This window comes from Aquarana catesbeiana, linkage group LG03 (assembly GCF_042186555.1).
Source record: "Aquarana catesbeiana isolate 2022-GZ linkage group LG03, ASM4218655v1, whole genome shotgun sequence".
Lineage (NCBI taxonomy): Eukaryota > Metazoa > Chordata > Amphibia > Anura > Ranidae > Aquarana > Aquarana catesbeiana.
In genome coordinates this window covers 99231331-99255313 of record NC_133326.1, presented here as the reverse complement: position 1 = coordinate 99255313, position 23983 = coordinate 99231331, and the positions used below count along the sequence as shown (strand labels likewise).

At 43.5% G+C, this 23983-nt stretch overlaps 1 protein-coding gene across 1 annotated transcript; it reads right to left on the bottom strand.

The window, feature by feature from the left end:
* Window positions 1-3929: 3929 nt before the first annotated feature.
* On the bottom strand, window positions 3930-20019 carry MCEE (methylmalonyl-CoA epimerase). The gene is made up of 3 exons (XM_073618865.1): window positions 19917-20019; window positions 15506-15846; window positions 3930-4247 (listed from the first exon to the last, which is right to left on the bottom strand). Exons 1-3 carry the CDS (start codon window positions 19942-19944, stop codon window positions 4095-4097), a joined length of 522 nt encoding a protein of 173 aa, XP_073474966.1. The 5' UTR covers window positions 19945-20019; the 3' UTR covers window positions 3930-4094.
* Between the last annotated feature and the right edge of the window lie 3964 nt (window positions 20020-23983).

The window sequence follows — 23983 nt, the reverse complement described above, 5'->3', positions numbered from 1 at the left end:
AAAAATAAATGAACTTATAAAAAATAAATACAATTTTTTAAGCGCCCCCATGAGCAAAGAAAACGCATATGGAAGTCACGCCCACATATGTAAACTGTGTTCAAATCACACATGTTAGGTATCGACGCGATCGTCAGAGCGAGAGCAACAATTCTAGCACTAGACCTCCTCTGTAACTCTAACCTGGTAACCGTTGTTTTTTTTTTAAATGTCGCCTATGGAGATTTTTAGGTACCTTAGTTTGTCGCCATTCCACAAGTGTGCTCAATTTTAAAGCGTCACATGTTTGGTATCTATTTACTCGGCGTAACATCATCTTTCACATTATACAAAAAAAAATTGGGCTAACTTTACGGTTTCGTTTTTTTTAAATTCATGAAAGTGTCTTTTTCCCTATATACCGTATATCTATATATACACATAATGTTTGGGGGTTCTAAGTAATTTTCTAGCAAAAAATACAGATTTTACCTCGTAAACACCAAATGTCAGACATGACAGGCTTAGATAAGACAGGCTTAGTCATGAAAGGGTTAATCATTGATTTATTTATTTTTATCCACCCTGGCCCTGACCCATCGAGCCATGGACTCCACTTGACAAAGCATCACGCTGTCTCACCCTCTTCCCATACTGCATCCTGGTGCCTTCTCTTTTCCAGGTAAGGGACTTACACGCACCCGGCCATCCACATGATATAAAAGATTTATCAGACAACGCCACCTTCTTCCATTGCTCTGTGGTCCAGTTCTGATGCTCTGGTGCCCACTGTAGGTGCTTTTAGCTGTGGTCACAGGTCAGCATGGGCACCCTGGTCACTTTTCAGCCCTATATACAACATACTGCGATGTGCTCTGACACCTTTCTTTCGAATTCAGCATTAAGTTGTCAGCAATTTCAGATACAGTAGCTCTTCTATTGAACTGGTTCTGCATGGGCTAGGCTTCACTCCTCACATGCATCATTGAGCCTTGGCTGTCCGTGACCCCATCACCAGTTCGCTAGTTTTCCATCCTTGGGCCACCCTTGGTCGGTTCTGACCACTGCAGACCAGTAACATTCCACAAGATTTGCAGATTTGGAGCTGCTCTAACATAGTATACTAGCCATTTATAATCTGGCCCTTGTCAAAGTAACTCAAATCCTTATGCTTGGACATGTTTAATTGCTGCTTAATACATCTCACCCACTTTCAGGTGCCATTGTCATGAGATAATCAATGTTATTCACTTTACCGGTTAGTGGACAATACGTTATGGCTGATCAGTGTATATGTACATATGAAATTTGAAGACAATCGGGAACATCTGACAAGTATAATATTTAAAGTGCCTTGAAAAAGTATTCACACCCCTTGAAATTTTCCACATTTTGTCATGTTACAACCAAAAACGTAAATGTATTTTATGTGATAGACCAACACAATGTGGCACATAATTGTGAGGTGGAAGGAAAATGATTTTCAAATTTTTTTACAAATAAATCTGTAAAAAGTGTGAATTTGTATTCGTAAATAGAGTCCACCTGTGTGTAATTTAATCTCAGTATAAATACAGCTGTTCTATAAAGCCCTCAGAGGTTTGTTAGTGCCGGTTCACACAGGGGCGGCACAACTTGCAGATCGACTCACCCAGGCGACCTGCACACGACTTCAGCGGCGACTTGCAAAACGACTTCTGTATAGAAGTCAATGCAAGTCACCTGAAGTCGCCCCAAAAATACTACAGGAACCTTTTTCTAAGTCGGAGCGACTTGCATCGCTCCTATTAGAACGGTTCCGTAGCACAGAACGGGACGCGACTTGTCAGGCGGCTAAGTTGCCTGACAAGTCGCCCCTGTGTGAACCGGGGCTTAGAGAACCTTAGGTCCCTTTCACGCTTGTGTGACTTGTCCTGCGACTCGGGACTGCAAAGTCTCATGACAAGTCGTACCCCATGATTTCCAATGAGTACCATTCATATCTGTGCGTTTTTAAGTTGCAGCGACTTCAAAGTAGTCACTGCACTACTTTGGTCCAACTTTGATGCAAATTGAGATCAATAGATCTCAAGATTACACGGGCATTGCTTCAAGATGCGGCAAAACTTGCACGACTTTCAAGTCGCACAAGTGTGAAAGGAGCCTTAGTGAACAAACAGCATCATGAAGGCCAAGGAACACACCAGACAGGTCAGGGATAAAGTTGTGGATAAGTTTAAAGCAGGGTTAGGTTATAAATAAAAATATCCCAAGCTTTAAACATCTCGCAGAGCACTGTTCAATCCATCATCTAAAAATGGAAAGAGTATGGCACAAATGCAAACCTACCAAGGCATGGCCGTCCACAGCTCAGGTGAGAGAATCTGTCCCCGGGACAACTATTAGTTGTACACTGCACAAATCTGGCCTTTATGGAATAGTGGCAAGAAGAAAGCCAAGGTTGAAAGAAAGTCATAAGAAGTCCCATTTGCAGTTTGCGAGAAGCCATGTGGGGGACACAGCAAACATGTGGAAGAAGGTGCTCTGGTCAGATGAGACCAAAATTGTACTTTTTGGCCTAAAAGCAAAACGCTATGTGTGGCAGAAAACTAACACTGCGCATCACTCTGAACACACCATCCCCACCGTGAAACATGGTGGTGGCAGCATCATGTTGCGGGGATGCTTTTCTTCAGCAGGGACAGGGAAGCTGGTCAGAGTTGATGGGAAGATGGATGAAGCCAAATGAAGGGCAATCTTAGAGGAAAATCTGCTAGCGTCTGCCAAAGACTTGAGACTGGGGCGGAGCTTCACCCTCCGGCAGGACAACGACCCTAAACATACAGCCAGAGCTACAATGGAATGGTTTAGATCAAAGCATATTCTTGTGTTAGAATGGCCCAGTCAAAGTCCAGACCTAAATCCTATTGAGAATATGTAGCAAGACTTGAAAATTGCTGTTCATAGATGCTCTCCTTCTAATCTGACAGATCTTGAGCTATTTTGCAAAGAAGAATGAGCAAAAATGTCACGCTCTAGATATGCAAAGCTGGTAGAGACATCCCCAAAAAGATTTGCAGCTGTAATTGCAGTGAAAGTGAAAGGTGGTTCTACAAAGTATTGTCTCAGGGGGCTGAATACAAATGCACACCACACTTTTCACATATTTATTTGTAAAAAATTTGGAAAACCATTTATCATTTTCCTTCCACTTCACAATTATGTGCCACTTTGTGTTGGTCTATCACATAAAATGTGATCTATACTATACCATCCGATTATTATGATCCAGGAACCTTTGGAGAGTGTTCTATGCTAATGAGTTCAATTCAGGTACAGGTGAAGGAAATGCTTCACCATCCAGTCTTCCAAATGGTTTATGTGTGTTCCAACATGCAAAAGCCTGCCAGGGCACAGAGAAGCAATCTATACAGTCACTTTTTTTAGAACCAATTTAATAATTATGATACTCATTGTAGTAGTTGTGTTTTTCTCTTTTTATTTTTGATTGTTTTGTGCTGTTTGAGCTGGGGAATGCCCAAAGGCTCTGTATTGTACACATTTTTCAGAAAACCAATAAAATGTATATAAAAAAATATATATAATTATGCTACTAAAATTAGTGTGTGCTGTAAATTGCCTCCAGCATTGTTCTGGTTTCTTATTCATGGAGGCTGCCATTTTGCTGAATCCCAGAGCCCCTGAGCAGCAGTAAATCTTTAAGCTATCAGCAGATGGACTTCTACAAATTTGGTACAATGACTAAAAAAAAAAAGAAATTTTTTACATAGCTCTACCTGCAAAGGGGCCCAGCCTGAAGTGATCTAGCAGGACTTATTGCCCGACTAAAGTTCCAAATTAATGGTTGCTGCAACAGTAATACAAATATGGTCACCAAACCAATTTGAAGTTAAACAAATAATTGTAGCAAGTTAATTAGTCAGTGTTTTCATTATTTACAAAGCTAGGGAAACTAGAAAAGGGATAATTTTTAATTAATATGCTTAGACAATCAGTTCACTTACATGAAGACAAATCACAGAGAATGATCATAATTTAAGTGTAGTCAAACTTTCTAAAGATCCACAATTGACCTTATTTTCTTTAATTCCATGGATTTAATATGACCATGAGCACTAGGCTTGTTCAAGCTCCACCAGGACACCATCACAGTCTTTTGGGTGCAGGAAGACAACTGGCTTTCCATGGGCACCTATTTTAGGCTCTTCACTTAGAAGCCGAATGTTTTTTTTTTTCAGATCGGACATTGCTTCTTTAATATCATCCACCTATGAAGATATAATTGACAAGGCAGTTAAAGCGGAACTTTACCCATAACAACTTCATAAAAAAAATAATGTTCTTTAGTAAGGGACATACATTCCACATTTATAATTATGCTACCAAAACTAGTGTGTGCTGTAAATTGCCTCCAGCATCGTTCCCGTGTCTTCTTGCTGGAGGCTGCCATTTTGCTGAAGCCAAGAGCCCCTGAACAGCAGTAAATCAAAGCAGAACTAAACCCATCAATTTACTGGTTAAAAAAAAACAGTTACATTCCTAGAATGCTGGAACTGCTAACTGTCACATTTGATTGTGTCTACAACCAAACTGTGAAACCTCAAGTGGCTGGTGTCATAATTGATCACGTGCAGAACCATGACAGCTGCAGATCAAACAGAAACAGCTTTCTTGGCTGTAAAGAATAAGAGGGTTTAATTCCACTTTAAGGCTGTCAGCAGATTGGCCTCTACAAACTCTGCAGTGCCTAAAAATGGAGAGCAACTGAGTATGTGCAGAGCAGGGTGACACAGTGTATTACTTGTACATAGCTACACCTGCAAAAGGGGCATGAAGTGATCTAGCAGGAATTAATTTTCTAAACTTCCACTTTAAATGCAAATTATTCCATGTTGTTTGCAAACATTGCTGTCCAGAAAGATGAGATGTTCTACAGTTTAAAAATGTACTGCCGTTGCGTGTCCAAGATGGCGATCGGAGCGGCAGCACATTAGGAGAGCTCCGGCCGAGTCAACTGATTTTTACCCTAATCCCTGCAGTATTACCCCTGTGACCTACCGTAGGCGATAGCACCCGAGACCAGGAGTGGTATGCGAAAGGGGAGGAGGTCCACGATCCCCCGTACCTCCGCAAAGAGCTCCAAAACCGCCGGCAGCGTGCCAGCCTCACCAACTGAGGTTATAAAATCCAATATGGCGACACAGATGGAGGAGACCTGGACCCTGTGATGCTGGAGCACAGCAATTTCACCGCTCTCATGCAGGCGATTACCGATTGCAAAGCCACCCTCACTGGTAAGATCAACTCGCTACAACTAGAGCTGGGCCTTATCTGTAAAGATGTGGAGTCACTACAGTGGAGCACAGGGTGACTGACACTGAAGACATGCTGCACGACCATGTGGCCTCACTGCATACACTTAAAGCCAAGGTAAAGGGCTTGGAATCTCACACCGAGGACACTGAGAATAGAAATCAGAGGAATAACCTCCACATTGTGGGGCTTCCAGAGGGGGCTGAAGGAACTGACCCTACTACCTTCACGGAGCGGCTGCTCCGCTCACTGCTGCCCCAGGCCTAATTTTCGGCCCACTTTGTAATAGAACGGGCACATAGAGTGCCAGCAACCAGACCCCCTGCTGGGAACCCCCCACGCACGTTTATAATGAAACTCCTTAACTTTAGAGACAGAGACCTGGTGCTAAGAGAAGCCAGGAAAATTGTTGTTTTGCATTATGAATCCACCAAGCTCATTATCTTCCCTGACTACTCGGAGGGTACCCAGAGACAGAGGAGATCGTTTGATCATGTTAAGCTCAACCTCAGAAACAGGAAAATTAAATATACCATGCTCTTCTCAGCCAGACTGCGTGTGCAAGATAGTGAAACTGTACGCTTCTTCACATCCCCTGAGGAGGCTTCCCACTGGCTGGATAGCCTTCCCAGGGCCTGATGTTCTCCAGCTCCTGGATCTTTGTTTGCTGGGCCTATACACCTACGACCATGTGTACCCAAGCTGTAATTAATCTGCCAACCCATGACAGTGAAGTATGGGTGGATCTATTCTGGCTACATTAACTGACTGATGAGATGCTTAACTGAACTGAGTCACTGTTACTGCCCTGATGGAATAAGCAACAGTCATGGCGATGGGGTATACAGTCATATTTTGCAGGACAGTGAGAATTGAGAACTCACACATTTGCCAATTCCTCGTCTCACTTGCTCCCTAGATGTATACACCTGAGATAACCAACCCCTGCTGAGGACTTGTGCCCAAGCGGAAGTTTCTTTCCCCTGATATTTTATTTTGCTCCCCCAACTTTTGTTTCTCCCCCTTTTTCTCTCTGTTTGGCCCATTGAGCCATTGTTGTTCTGAAACGAAATGCCCATTAAGTTTGTGCCCCCAGGTTCCCTGGGTGAACATACATCTGTAGGGATAACATATCCCGTGTTGACATATTCTCCTACCTTTGAGTCGGTGGGCTCTCCGGTGGATGGACTGTGCTAGCACTAGACTGCTATCTACCCTGGTGTGCCACTGTGCACGAACCCAATTGGCAGTAGCCATGTTCTGTTTTGGGATTGAAGGGCACCCGGGTTCGGGGGGTGGTGCGCAGAGGGGGGGAAGGGAAGCTGTGTTGGTTTTATGTTATGTTTGGGAGATTACCATCCCAAGTTTTAAATTTTAATTTTTCTGGTACACTTTTTTACTCAATGCTTACTGTTACTCAGGGATTCCTGCCTTGTTAGGATTCAGACTCTAAAGGTTGTTATACTTGTGTTTTATCCTGCAGCTATGGCGCCTGATGCGCTACAGGTGGAGATTCGGCACACACTACAGATTCCAATGCACAATAAATGGCCCCTATAACTATAGTCTCCTGGAATTTTAGGGGCTTAAATTCTAAAATTAAACGCATGCTAGTATTCAATTTCCTGAAAGTTTGGGCATCTACAGACGCTCCCAGACCCTAGTGTATGGGCCAGATTTAGGATTACTAAGATACAACACGTGATGCCGGCTGGCAGTTTTCTACCATATGACACCCTCAAAACCACGTTTCATCTACCTTCCTGGATGTTCTTTAGATTCCTGCAACTACGACAAGCACTCCAGTCACAATTCCCACAGACACCGACAATTGCCTCACATATGATAGAATCTTACTTGACGTCCCGTAATGCAGACCGAGTCCTCTCGTCCGTGTACCTCAGAATTTCCTCCTGTGATACTAACTAGAACACACAGCTCTTCTAATGCTGGCAGAGTGACATTCCAACCCTAGATTTGGAGGACTGGGATGAGGGGATTCAGCAATATATACCACTAATGATCAAATGGTAGAGACAGATATACCCAGCTCAAGTTTCTACATAAAGCTTATTACACCCCTCAAAGACTGGCTAAAATATACCCGACGCAGTCAGACCGTTGCCCTAAATGCCAGAGTGGGGTGGGAACCTTCATACATGTAGTCTGGACTTGACCCCTAATACAAGAGTTCTGGGGGGGATGTGGTGAATGAGATCAATGAGACTGGGGAGCTGCAGGTAGCCACTGTTCCCAGAATTCTCCTCCTAGGTATATGTGACACTGTCACGCCTAATAAACACAAGCAGCTGTTTGTTTTCTACTCAGCCTATTATGCCAGGAAATCTATTTTGTGCAAATGAAAACTGGCGGACCCACCAACAGTCTCACAATGGAGATCAATGATTGACGCAGTATTGCCCCTGTATGAGTTGACATACATGAGCTGTAAATGTCCCAAGAAATTTGACAAAATCTGGGGGAAATGGGTAAAGATGAGGCCTAATCCCAGTTAAGAGCTCCTACTGGTGGAGCATGCGAGCATGATGTACTGATCTTGATGCAATGTGCCATGTCTGATGTTCTCTCCTCCCCTCCCTGATCCTCTTCTCTCCCCCCCCCCTTTTTTCCCCTCTTTTCCAATTCTCCCTCTTCCCCTTTCCTTCTTGACATGTCGTTCCCCCCCCCCCCAGTGTGCTGATCTCTACAGATATACCTAACTGACCCTTCGTTACATTTTTCTTATTAAGTGCCTTAGAATCTCAACTCAATAAATCTGTTCACTCATTGAACTCTTGTAAGCATACTTTACTGCTACTTCTGATATGTATACAAATGTAAAGTGCACCTCTTATTTCTAATGTATTTGTGTTTGATAAATAAAAACTTTTCTGTTCAAAAAAAAAATGTACTGCCACTGAAAAATTACTGATCTGTTCACTGGGCAGCATCAACAGTAAGTAAGAAATTAAAGCGGAACTAAAGACAGAGGTAGTCCACTTTCCAACAGTCCCTCCGGTGCCAGCATCTTCTGTGTAGTGGTTTTCAGACCTTTTCATTGGCTGGCATGGGATGTCACTCCTGCACAGGCCTAGTCATCAGGCCCAGTCACAGGATCAGGCAGGCTGCTATAAACGAAGCTGCCTAAGCACAGCTCAGTTTATAATCCGGGGATCGCAGTGATCAGGCAAGTAGGTGTCATTTATTGCAGAAGAGACTTTGCATGTCTCTTCTGCAATGAAAAACCTGCCTGCTCACAGCAGAACTTTAGTTTCCACTTTAAGTAAACCTGTCACAAACCTTATCAATTTAAACAGATGTTATAGATGTGAATGGCTAATAAAAGTAAAATGATAAAGTAGTATACAGTCTGTTGTCATGTGATCAATGATGTTTGAAGACGAATAGGAAAAAAACATGTCCAGGAAATTTACCAAAGCAGATATTTCAAGGCAGTTAAAAAAAAAAAAAAGAGCTCCACTTGCAATAATTATCTCCTCTCTGGTGTTGTCCCACACATAGTTACATAGTAGGCGAGGTTGAAAAAAAGTCACAAGTCCAACCTATGTGTGTGATTATATGTCTGTATTACATTGTATATCCCTGTATGTTGCGGTCGTTCAGGTGCTTATCTAATAGCTTTTTTAAACTATCGATGCCCCCCCCGCTGAGACCACCGCCTGTGGAAGGGAATTCCATATCCTTGCCACTCTTACAGTAAAGAACCCTCAACACAGTTTAAGGGTAAACCTCTTTTCTTCTAATTTTAATGAGTGGCCACGTGTCTTGTTAAACTCCCTTCCGCAAAAAAGTTTTATCCCTATTGTGGGGTCAGCAGTATGGTATTTGTAAATTTAAATCATATCCCCTCTCAAGCGTCTCTTCTCCAGAGAGAATAAGTTCAGTGCTCGCAACCTTTCCTCATAACTAAGATCCTCCAGACCTTTTATTAGTTTTGTTGCCCTTCTTTGAACTCGCTCCATTTCCAGTACATCCCTACCTAGGACTGGTGCCCAGAATTGTACAGCATAGAGTGGGAGAATTATCGTTTTATCTCTGGAGTTAATCCCTTTTTTAATGCATGACAATATTCGGTTTGCTTTGTTAGCAGCAGCTTGGCATTGTATGCCATTGCTGAGTCTATCATCTACTAGGACCCCCAGGTACTTTTCCATCCTCGATTCCCCCAGAGGTTCTCCCCAAGTGTATAGATTGCATTCATATTTTTCCCACCCAAATGCATTATTTTACATTTTTCTATATTAAACCTCATTTGTCATGTAGTTGTCCACCCCATTCATTTGTTCAGATCTTCTTGCAAGGTTTCTACATTCTGCTGAGAAGTTATTGCCCTGCTTACCTTAGTATCATCCGCAAATACAGAGATTGAACTGTTTACCCCATCCTCCAGGTCGTTTATGAACAAATTAAATAGGATTGGTCCCAGCACTGAACTCTGGGGGACCCCACCCCTAACCATTCCGAGTATTCCCCATTTATCACCACCCTCTGAACTCGCCCTTGTAGCCAGTTTTCAATCCATGTACTCACCCTATGGTCCATGCCAATGGACCTTATTTTTTACAGTAAACGTTTATGGGCAACTGTGTCAAATGCTTTTGCAAAATCCAGATACACCATGTCTACGGGCCTTCCTTTATCTAGATGGCAACTCACCTCCTCATAAAAGGTTAATAGATTGGTTTGGCAAAATGATTCTTCATGAATCCATGTTGATTATTGCTAACGATACCGTTTTCATTACTAAAATCTTGCATATGGTCCCTTATCATCCCCTCCAAGAGCTTGCATACTATTGATGTTAGGCTAACTGGTCTGTAATTCCCAGGGATGTATTTTGGGCCCTTTTTAAATATTGGTGCTACATTTGCTTTTCTCGAATCCGCTGGTACCATTCCAGTCAGTAGACTGTCAGTAAAAATTAGGAACAATGGTCTGGCAATTACTTGATTGAGTTCCCCAAGTACCCTCGGGTGCAAGCCATCTGGTCCCAGTGATTTATTAATGTGAAGTTCCCCAAGTCCAATTCTAATTATGTCCTCTGTTAGCCATGAGGGTGCTTTCTGTGATGTGTCACGAGGATAAACACTGCAGTTTTGGTTATGGAAGCCCCCCCCCCCCAATTCCATTGTGAAGACTGAGGAGAAGAATAAATTCAATACCATCGCCATCTCCCCATCCTTTGTAACCAGATGTCCTTCCTCATTCTTTATGGGGCCAATATGGTCTGTCCTCCCTTTTTTTACTGTTTACATACATAGAAGAATTCCTTGGGAAATTTTTTGCTCTCCTCCGCTATGCGTCTTTCGTGTTCTATCTTAGCCGCCCTAATTGCATCCTTACATTTTTTGGTGCATTCTTTATAAAGTTTGAATGCCGATGATGATCCCTCGACCTTGTATTTTTTGAAGGCCTTCTCCTTTGCTTTTATATGCATTTTTACATTGGCGTTAAGCCATCCAGGACTCTTGTTTGCTCTTTTAAATGTATTACCCAATGGGATGCAATGGCTAATGCCCTTATAGCAAACCCATCTCCCCTCTGTGTTCTTTGTTCCTAAGATTTTATCCCAATTTATATCTTCTAGCAAGGTTCGTAGTTTAGGGAAGTTGGCTCTTTTGATTCAGTGTCTTTGTATTTCCCTTATGTTTCCTATTGGTGTGATTTATACTGAAGCCAATTGACCTGTGATCGCGGTTTCCTAAATTGCCCCGTATTTCCACATCCATGATCAGGTCTGTATTGTTGGTAATCAGTAGATCTAGTAAAGCTTTAGTTTTAGTTCTAGTGCTTCTACCATCTGACCCATGAAATTGTCCTGCAAGACATTTAGGAACTGGCGAGCCTTAAACGAATGCGTGGTTCCCTCTGCCCAGTCTATGTCTGGATAGATAAAATCCCCCATTATGATAAAACTTCCCATCCTTGCTGCTAATCCAAATTGTGATAGGAGGTCCGCCTCCCACTCCTCCCTCGGGTTAGGGGGCCTATAGAATACTCCCAGTATTATGTTACCCTTACCTTCATCCCTTTGGAGCTCTACCCATAAGGATTCCACCTCCTCCCTAGCTCCCTTAGTGATGTAATCTCTCACATTCACTTGTACATTATTCTTGATATACAGGCATACCCCTCTCCCTTTTTTACCGTCTCTATCCCTGCAATAAAGGGTATACCCTTGAATGGTTCCCATTCAATCACGTGAGCTGTTGAACCAAGTCATCTTGTTCACCAGGCTCCTGGCATTGGTGAACATGCCATGTAGTTTAGACCAGTCGCATACTATGCTCTTAATGGGTGTTGCGAGATTGCAACTAGGACTTGTTACTATACTTACCTTGGGTTTATGTGCTTTAGTCAACCTACCACTAATGCCCCCAATACTACCCTGTGGCCTATGTTCCGCGCTGACTATCTCTACCTCTGGATTCCCCCCCCCCCGTCGCCTAGTTTAAAAACCCCTCTAACTTGTTGGCTATCTTTACTCGAAGCAGATCTGCACACTTCTCATTTAGGTGCAGTCCATCCCTTCTATAGTACTGGTGACCGACTGAGAAGTCGGTCCAGTCCTCCAGGAACCCAAACCCCTCCTTACTACACCAGCTCCTCAGCCACTTGTTTACCTCCCTAATCTCCCTCTGCCTTTCTGGTGTGGCTCAATGTACCGGTAGTATCCCTGAGAATACTACCTTGGAGGTCCTTTTCCTCAATTTAGCTCCCAAGTCCCTAAAATCGTTCTTTAGAACACTCCATCTGCCTCTGTCATTGGTGCCAACGTGCACCATGACAGCTGGGTCTTCACCACCCCCTCCCAGTAATCCATCCACCAGATCCGTGATGTGCCGAACCCGAGCGCCCAGTAGACAGCATACAGTTTGGCGCTTCAGGTCTTTGTCACAGATTGCCCTTTCTGTCCTAAGAATTGAGTCCCCCACCACCAGAAACTGTCTATCCTTTACTTTGCTTCCCCCCCACGCTCACTGGAGGATTTCTTCCCCTGGCAGTTAGCATGAATTACTTTTTTCCACTAGATGTCCTTAGTCTTCCTGAGTGAATGACACCCAGCATCATTCAACCTGGAAGACTGAGGGCATGCTGTGAGTGCAGGGCATTATAGAACTTCATCACTATGGCACTTAATCACTATGGCACCTTGCATTCACATACAATCATACAGGAAGTAGCTTTTGAATACAAAAATGCAGAAAGCGGATTACAGTGGACAGCCCAGCACTGGGGAAGAACTGAAAAGGCAGAGGACCATGAATGTCACATAACCAGCCTAAAGACATAAATGAATTCACACTGAAGAGGGAGCAAGGAAGGGGGTTGTGGAATTCAGTTTTAACTGGTAATCAATCTGAACGGGAATATATTATGCAGGCGTATTGGGGATGAATGTTTTACTATGATGGGTTTGGGGAAATTAATATTGCTCAAACTAATCAATGAACAAGGAAGGATGCTAGCATAGTGAGCTAGGAATTGACCTTTACCAGCATGCAGAGCATGAAATTCAATCACACTGCTGCAGAATGACTTATTCTTCTAGTAAAATGCTCTAAATAAAATTCAACAACATTTTTTTTTTACTTATTAAAAATGCAAAAGCACTTGTTTGTCCATGACAACTGTTGTGATTTAGACCTGCTACCCATCATACACAGAGAACTGTACATGAGAATTATAGGGCAGTTTATTTTAGCTGACATGTTAAAATTTCAATAAATTACTAAATTCAATAAATTACTAAATTGCACTTGTGAGTGTTTTCTTGTGTGCGAGTGTCTATTGCAAGGTGCAATTGCATTAAGGATTACATTGTTGGCTCTGCGTAGTCCTCTTTTATGCTTTTCCTCTGGCACCCTGTGGTATTGTACTACTGTACTTTGTTTTTATTCCTCTTACAGTTACAGTACATGGTTTCTTTTTTGAAAATCTTAAACACATTTTAAAGAAATTGCATTTGTTACATTTGTAACTTTTATTGTAGAGACAAAATATGTAAGTTTTTATTAAACCAGATTCTGTGCAGTTCCGACTTCAATACAATTTTATATATATTGCCCTCTACTGTTGTAAAATGGAAATGACCAGCAGTCTGAAAAATCCCAAAAGTTGTATCACAAAGAGCATCAGTCTCAGGAAATGGTGCAAATTCTGGAGCCAAGTACACCTTTGCATTATCGCACACAGTGATGTATGTGCGCTGGAGCTAGTATCTCTAATAGGGTTGCCACCTCATCCCTTTAAACCCAAACACATATCAATTACACAGGTTCTGAGGCTAATTTCATGCAGATAAGGCACTAAGTGAGTTTAATTACCACCTTAAACAGCCACAGAACCTGTGTAATTACTAGGTGTTCAGGTTTAAAAGGCATGAGGTGGCAACCCTAATCTTTACTGGAAGCCTGCAAATAGATGTAACAAGCCTAGGTAGAAGCCTAAGATGTACCATCTGAGCTGACAGGTCCCCTTTAAGGTGCTCAGTGTAATTAATTTACCAGGTTATGGATTGCCTCAACATTTAAAATAGCCATCCATTCACATATTCAGAGGCCAAGGTGAAAGGACAAAAAACCTGTCTCCATATTCCAAACTTGCAGAAAAGTCTTTGACACTCAGGATGGCTAAATATGCTGCACACTGAACCATTACCAGGACAAATGTAAAAGTCTAAATTAAGTGTTTCCTGCCCGGCCAATGTAAATAAACTGCTGGGTCGGCGGCCTCTAGTTCTGGGAGGATGTACCGTGGGGCGCGCAGCGGCATGATCTGTAACCGGATATGTTCACTGACTACAGCCCACTCAGCTGCTTAGTGCGGCCCTGGTACCATGTGATCTCTGTGACCAATCACAGTGATCACTGTTATAATAGTAAGCAAGGCTGTCATTTATGATGCCTTGCTTACTACTGTGTTGCTCTCTGTGATTGGTCACAGCGATCACATGGTCCCCGGTTGTGGTCCCCGGCCCTGCACCATATGATTACTGTGACCAATCTCACTAATCACAGTAGTAAGTAACCTTTGCACAGTGGTAGAGATAGATTACAGTGATCATTACTGTAATAAGCAGAGTGTAAAAAAAAAAAAAAAAACAAAAAAAAAAAAGAATTCCTGTTCACTCTCCGCTTCCCCTCCTGAAGAATAGTATGGCTGAAAATTCTACACAATGAACTATTAACAGCCAAAAGTAAACGTTAGTCAGCCCAATTTCCCCCATGTATATACTGCTTTAAGGAGAACTTTTACATTGTCCATAACAAGCAAAGGAACATGGTAATTTTACAGGGCAAATTAACTCTTCCACTGTAGAGTCACTGGCTTGTGTTGGAGACTGGACTGACTGGATTAGTCACTGGTCCTGGGTGGGTATTCGTGTGAGCAAAAAGGAAGAAATTCCTTCCAGTGGATAGTGCCCAATGATGGATGATGTCAATGGGCCCTCTTGGGGATTGGGCTGCTACCTTTTCAGTGCGACCTTACGGTCATTTCAACATGTAGGCTTGGATAAAATGGAAGGAGCGTCTGTGTCCAGAGAATTGCCACTTCTAAAGTATGGGTCATAGACATTTATTGAAAAGTAGCAACATGTACAGTACATGAAGCCAATGCTTTGGGGGGGGGGGGGGGGGATACTCCCCCTTCTTCAGGGCTGCTGCTGCATACTATTGGATGGGAAAGAATTCCATGAAAGGTTGTGTTAGACACAAGATTTTAGAAACCTCGATGGCAGGATTCTGACTTTAGTTGATGTACATGTTGCTACTTTTCAATAAACATCTATGAACCGTACTTTAGAAGTTGCAAATCTCTGGACACCGGGTGCTCTTCCTTTTTATCCAACTGTAGAGTCACAGAATGGTGGCGAGTTGATTACAAAAAGGGCACAGAAAGAGTGGGGTGAATGATGCTGGCCTTCATTTAAACTGGCAAATTCAAGACATCTAGTGGCAGAAAAAAAAAAAAAATACTGTGAAGGAAATATTTGGACTGAAGGGGAGAATTGCAGCATAAATTGCTTTTATTTGCCTTTGCTTACATCCTTAAAATGACAGATGCCTGACCTTTTCTTTTAGTTTTGGATATACAAGTAGGGAAGGGCTCTAAGCCATCAGAAACCCAAAGTGACAACCCATCTTTAAAACTTTATAGTAAATAAGAAACATAAGCACTGGAAATGTACCTCAATGCATATATGATGCATTCCACCAGCCTTGTTCTTCTGCAGGAAGCCAGAGATTGGGCTGTTCTGTCCCAGGGGATGCAGAAGTTCCAGCTTTGTGTTTCCAAGTTCTACAAACACTGTGTACACTCCGTGCTCAGGAAGAGGGACAGTCTCACTCACTTGGGCTCCCAAGACATTCTGATAAACAGATTTGGCCTTTTCTAAGTCAGGAACTGCAATGGCAACATGATTGAGCCGTCCTAATTTCCACAAGGAATCGGTAATCTTCTGGACCAATGTTTGGGAAACGGACAGATTTCTTTTTGTCTGAATGATGCCATTAATCCTACAAAATAACCCTGAAAATAATAAGAAATATTAGTCAGAAAAAAAGTATAGATGACATTTTAAAAATGTAAATTTTGAGAAGGTAGTGAACCTCTATCAGAAACTGAACTGATTCATATCTTATGACTTTGAAGTGTGTGTAAAGCCACCATTTGTTTGGCTTTGAATGGATGGAGCATGGATAAGACCCCTACCAGGCCTTTTTTTTCTGTCTGTGTCCCATCAGGGATATTTCCAGAGAGTCAGCAGGAAGTAAGAAGCGCTCTCTCCAAAGCGAGTGGATATCACTTCTTAGAAAGCCATCATCAAAATATGTCTCCATTGGAAGATTTCTCCTCACCACCTCTTCACTTGACAATTTAGAAATGAAGAATTTCCCATTACTTTCTATACTGGAAACAGTGGTGTTCAGTGGGGACTTTGCCTACACGTAGCCCTGGTTCACACTGCTGCAACTTCTCATGTGACTTGCTGCAACCTGCGACTCAGAAAGTTACATGAAAAGTCAAAACATATTAATTTCAACGGGTGCCTTCCTAATTGCTCAACTCAAGTCACAAAAAAAAAAGTTCCTGGACTACTTTTCTGTGTCTTCCTTGCAACATGAGTGCCATAGACTGCAATATTAAAATCACAAGGAAGTTGTTTCTTTGTTTTATCTTTGTGACTTTGACTGCAACTTCAGAGGGGTTTTAACCCTATACTCCCCTCTCATTCCATTTTCTGCTGTGTATCAGTGGTTCAGCCCATCCCTGCAGCTCAAAATCTCCTTGGAAGTATTGTCACTTCCCAAAACACATTGTCTACATATCAGGCACATTGTACAGTAAACTGTGTTTACAGTGCAGAAAAGATGGCTTCCAAGAGGTTGTGGGATGCTCTTGACAATGAACAACTCCATCTGACTTGTACGTGAGTGTCCTGCAATTTTTGATGCAAGGGACCCGACCTATAAAAACCAAGGCAAGCAAGACTGAGCATGGTTAGAGGTAGCAAGACTCTGCCATGAGGACTGGGAGAGCTTTTCAGCCACAGAACAGTCCAAACAATGTAAGGTCAATAATATGTGTCAAAATCTGTGTTGTTATGACTGGCCAAAGCCAAATGTGCAAAGCATCAAAGTTGCATTGAAATGACATCAAGCTGTAAGCAAGTCACAATACAAAGTTGCACTTGGAAATCATGCAACCTGCTTGCGGCTTCCTTGCGACTTCTGTGATTCAACATTGCAGTCTATGGCACTCAAGCCGTAATGCAAAGTCACAGAAAAGTAGTGCAGGGCCTTTTTGTTACTACCACTTGAGTCGCATTGATGGCACCCACTGAAATAAATGTGTTTTGATTTGTCATGCAACTGTGTCGCAAGTCACATGATAAGTCGCAGCAGTGTGAATCGGGGCTAAACGGTAGCCACCAAGGAGTAAGTCCTCATAATGCTAATACATAAAGCATCACCTAGCAAAAAAAGGCAAAATGTGTAGAAAACTCCAAGTCACACAAGAAATCGGGACTTTTTAAATCATTTTACTAACAGCATTTTGGTTTTGTAACTGCAGCAAACAGAAGGGCATGACCTAACAAGCAATATTTATCAGCACTGTCTGATTACCAAGTGTCTTCTTTCAGGTCTTGGGAGTGTATTAAAATACAATAAAAAAAAAAAAAAATCTCCAAATAGGAAGATAATTTAAAGCTGAAGTTTAATCTGCCTCTATTCCGCCTCCTCTCGCCCCCGCTCCCCCTACCAACATGCTAATAAAATGTTTAAATAAAATCTTCCCGTCTCTCTTTACATACATTATTTTGGACCCGTGTCATCACCAGGTCTCTGTGATTCTCTATGGAATGCAGGCAGATCATGTCTGGTGGGAGAAGAAGTGGTGCAGCAGGGTGCTATACACAACTTCCTGAAAACATCACAGCACCTCGTCTCTGGATGCCCCTCCAGACCCCTTAGTCCAAGTGCAAGCAGTGGGTTGGCTCTTAGGAGGAGTTATGCAAATATAATGCCTTGATGGGTGAATGTGAGTCTGGAGGAGTGGGCATTCCTAAGCAGGCTGCATTTCCATGCAGACCACACCAGGTAACACCCCCATTCATTCTGATCTTCCATTATTGACAGAGCTGAAATCCAATGAATGAAAGAGATGGGCCAGAGACAGCCAGGCTGGGGATGAGGGCTAGATGAAGCTAGATGTCTCCCAGCCAGGAAACAAGGCAAGCTCTATCTGAATTGTTGCAGCTTTTAACGCACACTGTGAGAAATTCACAGAGTACAGTGATTTCAGTACAGGAGGGGAGCCTATACAACTATGCAAGACTGAAGGTAAGGCCGGAGATGATCAGTTTTAAAATGTAAAGGAGTATTTCTGCACACAGTTAAAGCAGATGAATTGTGTATTATATACATTTGTGTTTTGTTTTTACTCTTTGCTGCATTTCATAGGTGCTGATCTCCTGTAGCACTCCAGCAACGGCTCCAAGGCATTCCTTAGCACGGGTTTCCTGATGGTGACAACAGCAGAAAATGCATGCATAACATGTGTGTGACAAGGTGACACACCCAGCGGTTTACTTTTTTCGAACCTGAAAGGTAATATCATAATGTTGCGCTTTAAAATTACACGCGCCCATGGAGCGGCGACATACAACATAAATGTTACTATCCGTAGGTGACATTTTAAAAGCCTTTACATGTTACCACTTTAGATTTACAGAGGAGGACTGATGGGAGAGTTACTGCCCATGATGTGACATTCGCGGTGATACCTCACATGTGTGGGCCAATGTAAACATCCTTGTGACAGGTACTCTTTATGGAGAAATCTGGGATCTATAAGACTCCAAATCCCTCCTCTGCCCTTAAAAGAATTCAAAACACCAAGATCAGTGTTTTTGAACGCTCTTGATTTTTTTTTTAAATGGCACCGATGGCTTCCCGAGTAAACCGGAAGTGATGTCAAGCTGCTGACTTTTAATAATAGGACACTTACCTGTTTAGGAATCCAGCTATGTCCTCACCTGAACCGATTCTTTAATTGACTTTGGGTGCATCTTAGGTAAGGGAAACCAGCAGCTGGTTTCCCGCTGCGCTTTGTGACTGGTCCAGTAGTCTTCTGGGAGCTGTCATGTGTCCCAGAAGACCCCAGGGGAGGGCGAATGTCTGGCTCAGATTGCCATGGCACATGTGACCGGAGGAGGGTGCTGGTATCTGTCAAAACTAGGTACCTGCTCCCTCCCCAAAAAAGTGCTAAATGTGGCAGTGGAGGATGCAAACAAGCAGAACGTTCCCTTTTGGATGAAGTTCTGCTTTAACTCTTCTTACAATTGTCCCCGCTCCCCTACTCCTACCTATCCTGACTACTCTGTAGAAAAAAAAAAGGGAAGGAAGGAACTGTGTACTTACCTTTTCTTAAATCCAGTCCAGTCACGTGGTTCTGCGGCTCTGGCTCCCCTGTGTCAGGGAGCGACCGACAATGGCTGTGCAGTGGCATCATTCATCAGCTCCCTCTTCTCCTCTGCAGCAGCCGCTCACCGACACAGGGGAGCAGGAGCTGCAGGATCACATGACTGGATTTAAAGAGGTAAGTACATGGATCTTTTTTTACACAGAGTAAGTAGGGGGGGGGGGGGGGAGATGTAGTCAGTGTAAGGCTTTTCTTCCACTTTAAAGAGCGTTTTACAGGTACTATAATGAAATCCATGACATGAAGACGCACAGAGTGGCATTATACACAGAAATGTATAAAAAGATGGCGGTGTCCTGGCTGTCTCTGGATTCTATATTCTGAAAATCACTGAATGGAACAAGCATGTGGCAAGTGAAGTCAGAACTCCTCTACATCCCTGTGGTACAGAGAGCAGCAATCAATGCGCGATCAGCACAGAGCAATACACTGTATATATATCCACCCTTCACCACTTCATCATCCATGACTTCTCACACTCAGCTCACATGTGATCAGCTCCTTCACTACAACACAGAGAGGTCATACTGCGCCCGGATATAACACACAGGGGACATTGTGATGGGAAACACACAGAACTGAAGAGACACCCCGACCCCATATGTCCGCACTACCTGTGACCCGGCACATGGACGCCGCCATATTGTTTACACTAATTCAACAAAACTTTATTACACGGGAAACAAGCACCGCCTCCAAGGCTTCCATTGGACGGGATGCTAGAGGGGCGAGTTGAAGGAGAAATTACATCTTAGTCATGTGACTGTCTGCTCCAATGTTTGGATCTCCGGCGACGTGTTGTATGTCACTGTGTTGTGTAAATGTGTATATATATATAGCGAGGGGCTATAGGGTGCTGTGTATGTCTGTACACACAGAATACAGACACTGCATAATACTATATACATATATAGAGAACTCCCTGCAACCCAACACTGGTATATACATACAGAGCTCCCTACATCCCAACACTGGTATATACATACAGAGTTCACTACATCACAACACTGGTATATACATACAGAGCTCACTACATCCCAACGCTGGTATATACATACAGAGCTCACTACATCCCAACACTGGTATATACATACAGAGCTCACTACAGCCCAACACTGGTATATACATACAGAGTTCACTACATCACAACACTGGTATATACATACAGAGCTCACTACATCCCAACGCTGGTATATACATACAGAGCTCACTACATCCCAACACTGGTATATACATACAGAGCTCACTACAGCCCAACACTGGTATATACATACAGAGCTCCCTACATCCCAACACTGGTATATACATACAGAGCTCACTAAACCCCAACACTGGTATATACATACAGCTCCCTACAGCCCAACACTGGTATATACATACAGCTCCCTACAGCCCAACACTGGTATATACATACAGCTCCCTACATCCCAACACTGGTATATACATACAGAGCTCCCTACATCCCAACACTGGTATATACATACAGAGCTCCCTACAGCCCAACACTGGTATATACATACAGAGCTCCCTACAGCCCAACACTGGTATATACATACAGAGCTCCCTACAGCCCAACACTGGTATATACATACAGAGCTCACTACATCCCAACACTGGTATATACATACAGAGCTCACTACATCCCAACACTGGTATATACATACAGCTCCCTACATCCCAACACTGGTATATACATACAGAGCTCCTTACATCCCAACACTGGTATATACATACAGAGCTCCCTACATCCCAACACTGGTATATACATACAGAGCTCCCTACATCCCAACACTGGTATATACATACAGAGCTCCTTACATCCCAACACTGGTATATACATACAGAGCTCCCTACATCCCAACACTGGTATATACATACAGAGCTCACTACATCCCAACACTGGTATATACATACAGAGCTCCCTACATCCCAAAACTGGTATATACATACAGAGCTCACTAAACCCCAACACTGGTATATACATACAGAGCTCACTACATCCCAATGCTGGTATATACATACAGAGCTCCCTACATCCCAACACTGGTATATACATACAGAGCTCCCTACATCCCAACGCTGGTATATACATACAGAGCTCACTACATCCCAACGCTGGTATATACATACAGAGCTCACTACATCCCAACACTGGTATATACATACAGAGCTCACTACAGCCCAACACTGGTATATACATACAGAGCTCCCTACATCCCAACACTGGTATATACATACAGAGCTCACTACAGCACAACACTGGTATATACATACAGAGCTCACTACATCCCAACATTGGTATATACATACAGAGCTCACTACAGCCCAACACTGGTATATACATACAGAGCTCACTACAGCACAACACTGGTATATACATACAGAGCTCACTACAGCCCAACACTGGTATATACATACAGAGCTCACTACAGCCCAACCCTGGTATATACATACAGAGCTCACTACAGCCCAACCCTGGTATATACATACAGAGCTCACTACAGCACAACACTGGTATATACATACAGAGCTCACTACAGCACAACACTGGTATATACATACAGAGCTCACTACAGCCCAACACTGGTATATACATACAGAGCTCCCTACAGCCCAACACTGGTATATACATACAGAGCTCACTACATCCCAATACTGGTATATACATACATAGCTCCCTACATCCCAACACTGGTATATACATACAGAGCTCACTACAGCCCAACACTGGTATATACATACAGAGCTCACTACAGCCCAACACTGGTATATACATACAGAGCTCACTACAGCCCAACACTGGTATATACATACAGAGCTCACTACAGCAGCCTCAAAATCAGTTTAGTGCAGCAGATGAAGCAGCGATTACAGTTGGTTGCCGAAGGTTACAGTCTATCATTACAATTCACTGACTGCAGTAGACAGTCAAACTGCGGACATATTACAGGAGATGGTCAGAGACTGCAGACATACTGCAGGATTTGACAAGAGACTGTAGACATACTACAGGAGACGGTTAGAGACTGCGGACATACTACAGGAGACGGTCAGAGACTGCAGACATACTACAGGAGACGGTTAGAGACTGCAGACATGCTACAGGAGACGGTTAGAGACTGCAGACATACTACAGGAGACGGTTAGAGACTGCAGACATACTACAGGAGACGGTCAGAGACTGCAGACATACTACAGGAGACGGTCAGAGACTGCAGACATGGTACAGGAGATGATCAGAGACTGTAGACATACTACAGGAGACGGTCAGAGACTGTGGACATACTACAGGAGACGGTCAGAGACTGCGGACATATTACAGGAGACGGTCAGAGACTGTGGACATACTACAGGAGACGGTCAGAGACTGCGGACATACTACAGGAGACGGTCAGAGACTGCGGACATACTACAGGAGACGGTTATAGACTGCGGACATACTGCAGCAGATGGTCAGAGACTGCGGACATACTACAGCGGAACCCATTCCGATCTCTGCTCCTACTACAGCTGCTCCCTCCCGAGCATACAGGCTGCATGTGGCGGAGTCAGTACGTTAGTGGAGCTCTTGGCTGGGGAATACAGCGCTGCCTCCCCTGTCCTCGGTGCATCCCATACGGGCAAGCAGATACACCGACAGAAAGAATCAATGAACTACCATGGTGCTCCACAGTGCCGTGGTAGTTCATTGAGAACTACAAGCAGACAGCCGCAAAGGATGTCAGGACTTGTAGTTCATTCATACACAGAGCTGTGTGAATGAATGACGTGGCCATGTGGGCAGAGCTTATGCTGTTTTCAAAAAGTGACAGTTAGTATGGGGAACATCTCCCCATACTGCTGTCATAGGGAAAGGAGGGAACAGCAAAGGGCTGCAGGAGCAGAAACATGTTCCCCAAGGTGAACTTATCCTTTAAGGCCACCAAAAGCACGCTACTGCAGCACCGGTGGTTTGGTGCTTCATAATTCCAAGACCCCATTCAAACCTGCTCATTGCGGAAATGTGCATCGTGCCTTGGGGCCAGTTCACACCATAGAAACGCAGTCCCAATCCTTTTCTACATGCTTGTTTTTGACGCACTCCTGATGAGTTTCAGTGCATTCTTCACCTTAAAGCGGAATTTCACCCATTTAAAAGTCAGCAGCTACAAAAAGTGTGGCTGCTGACTTTTAATAATCAGACACTCACCTGTCCCACGGTCCACCGATGTGGGCACACAAAGCCTCGCTCCTCTCCCCCTCCTCTCCGCGGCGCCGGCATCCAAATGAGCCCCGCCCTTTCAGCGCCATCATGGTTGAAATCAACCAATGGGCTTGCAAAGTGTGAGGGTATGGGGCACGCCCCTAGATCCTCTCCCATGGTTGCGGCCGATGAAAATCAGGACTATTTAGTCCAGGCTCTAACATGGGTTTAGTGCTGTGCTTCCAGCAGTACAGAACTTGGCTGTCCTGTGTTGGTCTATCTTCCCCTAATGCCGCGTACACACGGCCGGACTTCCCAACGGGCTAAACTCCATTGGCATTTCCGACGGAAAGATTTAGAACATGTTCTATATCTGAGTCTGTCGGAAATGCCGACAGAAAAAGTCCGATGGGGCATACACACGGTTGGAATGTCCGACCAAATGCTCCCATCTGACTTTTTCTGTTGTGAAGTCCGGCCGTGTATACGCGGCATAAG